Genomic DNA, 8,369 nt, shown 5'->3' with positions numbered 1-8,369 from the left:
AAATGTAATTATTTTCATTAAATGAAATATGGATTGTAATTAACAAACTTTTATTTTTAACTTTACATCATTCAGTAAACAGTTTTTCATGTTCCAACAACCATTCTTTTCTATCAAGACCACCACTAAAACCTCCTTTAGAATCAGAAGCTACAATTCGATGGCATGGGATTATTATAAAATGAGAATTGGCCCCGCAAGCAGCTCCTATTGCTCGAGCATGACCTCCTGACCGGCCTAGAGATTCTGCTATGTCCCCGTATGTTTGTGTGGACCCATATGGTACATCACTCAGTTTATTCCATACTTCCTGAAATAATACAATTATGTGTTTAATTGATTTGCCTCAATTATAAAATTATTCGTTGAAAGATTAAAAATCAAAATATTAGTTACATACCTTTTGGAAATCAGAACCAAATGTTTTAATAGGAACTGTAAATTTCTTGAGTTCCCCTGCAAAGTACTGTCTTAATTCATTTTCAACTATCTCTAGTAACTTATTCTTGCCTTCTTTGAAAGAGCACGATAATTCTTCCGACACTGTTTTAAATATTTTATCTAAATTCTTGGAGTCTTCGAAACAAACGAAATATATAAACTCAGCATCACCCGCCGCTATAACTTTTCCCACAGGAGAATCAAACTCGGTTACGTTCACTATATTTTCACTATTTATAGAATAATTTTCGATTAAACTCGAGAGATGCATGTTTCCTATTTATTTACAATTCGATCTAACCAATTTTGAAATATCTCATTAGTTAATAATTATTGAAATTAACTTTTAATTCGAAATATAATGTAGGTACATGTGAATTAAATGATAATGTCGTATAGATTCTTAAAGAGGTATTTGAACAATGATTACTATTTTCAAATTTAAATTTTAACTGCACCGAACAAAGCAGTAGGTATTTACCTAGCACGATACCCTGCCTGATAGACAATCTGACAAGTGACATCTCACATGCGTACAAAATATTGACAAAATACAAATCCAAAGAGTAGCATAAGTCAATGTCAAATTTGAAATTACACGTGCTCGGTGCAGAAATCAAATCTTATTATCGAATCACAGATCTACTATTCTTTATCGCGGCACGCCGTACGGCGCGCTGCGAATCTTGATTCCGTAATAGTTCGTCTAGGTCTAGGACCACTGGTCTAGGACGACTCTGTTATTGCTCGTATGATGGGTCGACGGTCGTGTCGTTACTTTACTATTTTATAGGTAAATTATTGTGGCTTGCATTATGCTTGCATTCAACCACATCGGTAAACAAGTTTTTACAAATATTATATACTGCATTTTTACTAAAATGTTTAACGTCTATTAGGTAGGTACTTATGTTGCTGTTGTATTAATCACAGATTAAGTAGTAGTAGTAAAACGAAAGTTTTCCAAAACTTATAAATGCTCCATAGCATTTTATCGTAATTTTTAATCTGTTTAACACAATGATAATATTATATTTTACTAGCTGCTCCGCGCGGTTTCACCCCCGTGGCTCCTCTCCTGTTGGTCGTAGCATGATGAAATAGCCTATAGCCTTCCTCGATAAATGAGCTATGTAACACTGAAAGAATTTTTCAAATCAGACCAGTAGTTCCCGAGATTAGCGCGTTCAAACAAACATATAAACTCTTCAGCATTATAATATTAGTATAGATAGGTACAAAAAAGAGGGTTAAACATGTGGTTAAACCTAAGGGTTAAACACCTTAGATAGGGAGGCGAGGTAGCTAAATGGCGCAATTCAACGGCGTCGTCGAGACTTATCAAAATCGAAAGAGAAAATAATTTCGAAAAGAAAAGCTTCTATGGTAAAAACCATTTTAGCGGTGGGTTTGGCGTGTACGGATTTTCAAAAATGTAAAAAAAAAAACAGTTACTTGGGCATTCTCGAGCGCGTCAGATATTCATACTACGTATGCCCCAAGTGCCTCTGATAACAACGGTATACTAATCTGCCGGTTTGCGTGATGGGGCATATAAATTCGTCAAAAATGCACAAAAAAAAAATTTACTCGAGCGCGTCAGATTTTCGGAAGGGGTGTTAATTAGGCCCCAAGAAAGCTCCCCTTAAAAAACTGACGATTACGGCATGACGATAAGTTACGATGAATTTTTGAAAATGCAGAAAAAAAAAGTCCTTTTGAAATACTCGAGCGCGTCAGATTTTCATAGGGGAGGTTTATCTAGGTATCCTGAAAGCATATTTTCTTAATCTGATAAAAATGTTGGTGGGTTCTCTTAATCTGACCGAAAAAGGTTTGTGGGTTTCTTTTTTTTAATTATCGTTATTTCATATCAATTTTTCTTACCACCCTCAGTTTTCGAGATATACTCAAAAAACCGGGAATTTGAGTTTTTATTAGAGATGCGCCGAATACCGAATACATATTCGGTATTCGGCATATTCGGCATCTTTTTCACTATTCGTATTCGGCCGTATTATTCGGTTTAGGTGCCGAATATATTCGGTATGAGTTGGCTATAGAACTAAATAAATAACTTCATATTATGAATGATTTATGTCATACTATACACAAGTCAAAGAAATCCTATGAAGAATGTTTGAACCTAAGGTATACAGGGTGTAATCGTTAAGTGTGCACAGGCGATTATTCCGTAACTATAACAGATATCAAAAAACCTTAAACTGATATTGAAAGTACTATACCTAATGAGTAAAATGACAATAATAATTTTTTTTAAATAAAACGAGAAATATCCAAAAATGTTACATGAAACTTTTAACTCATAATTCAATATGAGTTAAAAGTTTTTTGATATCTGTTAAAGTTACGGAACAATCGCCTGTGCACACTTAACGATTTCACCTGTATAAAATAAAACGATCATTAATATTACATTTCAAACCAACGTTTATATTGTTTTTTTTTTATTTTAGAAGAAGGCAAACGAGCCGACGCCTTGCCTGATGGTAAGCTAAGTGCGCCGCCCATAGACTACCGTAACTGGGTTACGGGTGTTGCCTACTGGTAAAGGGAGAGGGACAGGATATTTAAATTTAGTAAATTTACATCAACATAATTTAATCATGTTTATTATTAGAACTTAGTCAGTGTTTAATATTTATAATACTTTAAATCCTGAAGTCTGAAGACAATGCTTTTAGTCCCAATAGAAAATGACATTACGTCCGCTCATATTGCAAACACTAACTTAAAGTAAAAATATAAAATTTTTAAACAATTTAAAATTTTTAATATTTTGTGCGAAGTTTCAACACAACTGAGACGGCACGGAGTGCGCGGGCGATATACGCGGGTGGCGGGCGGTGAGGTAAGGCTCGCTCGCCACCGAGCCGGCATCGGCAGCTACTTGCGACCCGTTAGAACCGGTTTACGCATCAAAACACGTCAAAACATTGAACCGAATAATTCGGCCGAATATTCGGTTCGGTAAGGTTCTAACCGAATAGTATTCGGTATTCGGTTATTCGGTGAAACCACTTTTCGGCGCATCTCTAGTTTTTATGATGCTTCAAGTAAAAAAAAATTAAACTTTGGACAAAAATGAAAAGAGACCTTTTTTTGTAAAATAAAATTACCTTTTTTGTTTATTTAAACTTTTTTTTTTTGAAAAAGTAAAGTTCGCGACTTATATGCTGCAACGCGTTTTTCGGAAGACGAAATGGCTCCTCCAGACTTCCGGTCATGCGGAAACCGGCAGATTTTGTGTTTTTAGTAAGTTTTAGATTATATTCTTCAAAATAAAAATAAAAAAAATCGCGCTCGAGAATGCCGGGTTAACGTTTTTTTTTACAAGTTCGCGACCCTAACTATAACTCGGCGACGTCAAGGACTTATGGTCAGATTAATTAAATTTAGTCTTAAAACACTAAAATCAACCCCCAATATCTTAATCTGACGCGCTCGAGTATTTCAGACTATCGATTTTTTTTTAATAATCTGATCGTCTATCCTATGCGCGCGTCACTACTTATAGAGCTAAATAGTGAAAAAGTTTGTTCTATTAGGTCTAAGGTATCTCTCATATCTTAAACAGCCACGCTCGAGTATTGCAGAAAATTCCCCTCTTCGCCTCCCTATCTACCTATATTACTTGCTCTGTGAAACACGTATGAGCTCATTGTATGCGCTAGTGTATAGGTAATATTTTATCATGAAAATGGATGTCCATATTGAATTTGTTTGAAATAACTATTGTAAGTACATAAGTATTCTATTTTTTTATAAGTATTTACTTAAGTATTTACTCATTATATTTTTATGTCATTTTTCTGTATTTCAAGACGTATTTTTAATGAAAGTGTATCTTTGAATTACAAGTCTGAAATGATAGTTTCTTTAAAAATATGTCCTGATAATCCCCAGCAAAAATGTTAAGTGTGACTCATAGCATAGGTAGGGAATAATTTTTCCCAATGGGAATTTTGTGACAAGTTGATGTGCAACTGGATGGGAATAACCGTTTTAAACACACTAGGTACTTTCATTTTTTTACTTACATGTTCGAAAGAAGACCGGTATATAGGAAGGTAGGTATAATACCTGTCTGTTACTCAATCACGCCTTAACAACTGAACCAATTTGCATGAAATTTGGTATAGAGATATTCTGATACCCGAGAAAGGACATAGGCTACTTTTTATCCCGGGACATAGGATAGGTTTTATCCCGGAAATCCCACGGGAACGGGAACTATGCGGGTTTTTCTTTGACTGCGCGGGCGAAGCCGCGGGCGGAAAGTTCGAAAGAAGACCGGTATATAGGAAGGTAGGTATAATACCTAGGTATAGTATATACCTTTTCTATGTATTAAGTTATTTCAAGAACATGATGTTAGGGGAACAAAATGATAGTTACAATATTTTAAAATAAAACGCTTTTATTAAAAAAATAAAATAAGTAATAAGTCTCTCAGTTCACTTTAACCACGGCTTTTCCTAAATTCTCTCCCCTTAACATTCCATTAAGAGCTCCGACCATATTATCAAAACCGTGATATGTTTTTTCTTGGTACTTCAATTTGCCTTCTTTTAGCCATTTATGGTTCATGTCTATTCCCTCATTCCACCTGTCTGTCCATCTATTGACCAAAAAACCTTCTACTTTTAATTCCCGTAAAACGATTATCGGTTGCAATATTTTCACTGTAAATAAAATTAGAAAAATTAAAATCATAAAACAATAATTAGTGTAAAAATAAAACACACAAAATAATATTTAACATTTTAACCTTTTGGAATTTTAAAGTCATTGTATGATGATATAGAGCCACAGATAGCCACCCTGCCGTATTTATTCATGTGATTCATGATAGTATAACTTATTTCACCTCCAACCTGGAAACATAAATTAATATTTTGTATGGTAAGTATTATGTTTATTTCAATAAATAAATTTGAAGTACTAGAATACTTACATTATCGAAATAGCAATCAACACGATTGGGCGCTGCATCTTTCAGTGCTGCTTTAATATCCACTGTTTTATAGTTGAACGCGTTATCAAAGCCAAGTTCCTTTTCCAAATACTCACATTTTTCATCTGAACCCGCAAAGCCTATGACTCTGCAGCCTACGAAATCAAACTGGCGTTTAATATAAATTTGTTGCATTTAAAGTGCTCTTCTGTTTTTAAAATATCATAAAATATAACTAAGGCTTTTTCAATTAATCAAATGTTACTTCGAGAAATAACTTATTAAAACATGTAAACATGTACCTACTATTTATAATTTATGCTTACCTAATATTTTGGCAATTTGCCCCACGTGTGATCCAACTGCACCCGCTGCACCTGTAATCGCAACAGTTTCTCCGGCTTTAGGACGGCAAATTTCCTTAAGTCCAAAGTAGGCTGTGTTCCTATAAAAAATTTTTAGGATATAAATATAATAGAAATAAAATATATAAGTAACTATAATGACAAATGTTGCCTTTGATAAATTGAAGGTGGTCACATACCCAGGCATGCCAAGTACACCCAAGGCTAAAGAAACAGGATACGGTTTAAGATCTGGTACTTTTACCAACGGTATAGTCCCTTGGGTTAGCGGTTTGTCAGGGTTGCAGATGGTATGTGTTCGCCAACCAAATGAATCTGTCACGTAGCTACCAACGGGGTACTTATCATTGCGGCTCTCGATAACTCTGTAATAGGAAAATGATATATTGCATAATTACAATTTTCTACATTTATCATCAAATAAAATTTAACTAAAAAAATTTTCAAAGTGAAGTTTCTTTCAAAAAACAAAAAGATGGTCACCATTATTCTCTTAATATTTAGTTTTATAGTATGTATTCAATTTCTCATTATTTTTTCTAGTATTTTCTAGGGTTTGATTTTACGCGAGTATTATTCATTTAGAAATTAAAGACTTTTTAACGGATTTTAAACGCGATTTAATCATTATATTATTTTCCCGACGTTTCGAACACTTTACAGCGAGCGTGTCTCCCCGTGACCACGCTCGCTGTAAAGTGTTCGAAACGTCGGGAAAATAATATAATGATTAAATCGCGTTTAAAATCCGTTAAAAAGTCTTTAATTTCTAAATTCTTTTTTCTTCCTGAATTTTTGTATAATTTTCGTAAGCTGGGCCCTGCTATAAAAAGAAGATAAACTTTTTCATCTACAATCAATAGCCTATCCCATTCATTTATAAAATTTAGACCCTTTAAAAACAACACTTATTGATCTGAAACTCGCATCTATTAGACAGTATCAGGGAACTTTTTTATGATAATCTAGAGTCTAGACTCTAGACGAATATTATAAAGAATTTGTTTGTTTGTTTAAACGCGCTAATCTCGGGAACTACTGGTCCAATTTGGAAAATTCTTCGGTTTCTTCTTTCGGTGTTAAATAGCCCATTTATCTAGTAAGACTATAGGCTATTTTATTATATTATCTCGCTGAGACCAACAGGAGCGGAGCACTGCGGGTAAAACCGCGGAGCACAGCTAGTTTTATATATAAATTTAAATTTAATTATTATTATTTTATTTTTTTTCATAAATACATACTTGGCAACTTGACCTCCTATCATGTCTGTTGGAAGCTTATAACCTATCATATAGGCACGCATATATGGGTCGACACTTAAATATTCTGCTTGAGTCAATATTTCTGAAAACATATTTTACAATAATGCTGTTATAATCGATCTTTTTTTTAAAAACAGTGTTTAAATCCGGGGGTTTGTTTTTCAAAATAACATCTGATCTAATCGTAGTGGAATCGAATCCAACCATCCAAAAATCATTTAAATCTGTTCAGTATTTGTTTGCTGTGGTGGTACCAAAGAATACTTATTCTATATGTAAGAGGGTGGTACAAAAGAAAGTCGTGTGACCGTGTCAGATTAAAGACGACTTTCTTTTGTTCTAAAGTCGGCATTTATATAACTGTTTTTGGTGAACAGACTTGAGACTTAGCTAACTGTATAAGATAATAAAAAATAAGTGTAAATAAAACTTAATATATTTCGTATTTGTCAAATGATCATATCTATATTAATGATACCTATTTATTTTTTTAACGATTTCAATGAACATAGTTATTTTCTTGATTTCCGTCAGCCGTCAGGCGGCAATTAGGTACCTAATTATAAATTTTATTTATAAATACAATACAATTAAATACATAATAAATTTTATTTATACATATTAAAGGTAATAGTATTGTAATAAGAATTTACTTCAATTAAAATTTTTATAGTGAAGGCTTACCCCCCTTTTTTAGATCCGGAAGTTCCTCTTCAACAATTTTAAAGTCACTTTCTTTTGGTTCTCCTTGAAAGTATTTTGTAAGAACATATTTCCTTGCTTTTATTTTTCCAGACGTTCCAGAATATAAACGCTTCGAAATTAGCGTAAAAGAAGTTATACGAGTCATATTAATTATTTGACCAAAGTTCGACTGATACTAATAATTAATATTGATGTGTAGTAACTATTGTGAGTAACTATAGAATCAGAATGATAATATTTTCAAGGTTAACAACCTCAAAAATATTCCTATAGACTTTTTATCTGTTAAGCATATACTTAGGTAGTAAATATAATATATATTTGGATCATCAATAATCAATGTACATTATTATTACCAAAACCATGATATAAACAGACTGATAAGAAAGATATCGGAAATACATATTTGTTTGTACATAATACTATTTCTGTATCTTAGTATCTAAGTTGCATAATAATTATTTAGCTCAAATGTCTGAAACTCTGAACTCTGAAGTTAGCGGCCTTTTAGCGGCTAAGTCACATTTACACACTAAATAATATACGTAAATAAATAGTTAACCTATTGAAATTTTTAAGGAATAGATAAAAAAACGGTTTAACATAATATGATAA

General features: G+C 33.0%; 2 protein-coding genes across 4 annotated transcripts; both read right to left on the bottom strand.

The window, feature by feature from the left end:
• Positions 1-33: 33 nt before the first annotated feature.
• Positions 34-938, bottom strand: LOC123696355 (methylated-DNA--protein-cysteine methyltransferase). The gene is made up of 2 exons (XM_045642481.1): positions 401-938; positions 34-310 (listed from the first exon to the last, which is right to left on the bottom strand). Exons 1-2 carry the CDS (start codon positions 710-712, stop codon positions 68-70), a joined length of 555 nt encoding a protein of 184 aa, XP_045498437.1. The 5' UTR covers positions 713-938; the 3' UTR covers positions 34-67.
• A 3,948-nt stretch (positions 939-4,886) lies between these two features.
• LOC123696350 (prostaglandin reductase 1-like) lies at positions 4,887-8,134 on the bottom strand. 3 transcript variants are annotated; one of them, XM_045642473.1, is made up of 8 exons: positions 8,111-8,134; positions 7,734-7,929; positions 7,029-7,131; positions 5,964-6,149; positions 5,746-5,864; positions 5,420-5,574; positions 5,234-5,339; positions 4,887-5,147 (listed from the first exon to the last, which is right to left on the bottom strand). In XM_045642473.1, exons 1-8 carry the CDS (start codon positions 8,117-8,119, stop codon positions 4,915-4,917), a joined length of 1,107 nt encoding a protein of 368 aa, XP_045498429.1. In that variant the 5' UTR covers positions 8,120-8,134; the 3' UTR covers positions 4,887-4,914. The 3 variants fall into 3 exon arrangements, with proteins under 3 accessions (XP_045498429.1, XP_045498430.1, XP_045498431.1); XM_045642474.1 differs by having other exon boundaries at positions 7,734-7,863; XM_045642475.1 differs by lacking the exon at positions 8,111-8,134 and having other exon boundaries at positions 7,734-8,101.
• Positions 8,135-8,369: the final 235 nt, after the last annotated feature.

This window comes from Colias croceus, chromosome 12, assembly GCF_905220415.1.
Source record: "Colias croceus chromosome 12, ilColCroc2.1".
NCBI classification, from domain to species: domain Eukaryota; kingdom Metazoa; phylum Arthropoda; class Insecta; order Lepidoptera; family Pieridae; genus Colias; species Colias croceus.
Note: the sequence above shows the minus strand (reverse complement) of the source record. Positions and strands in the feature narration are given on the sequence as shown.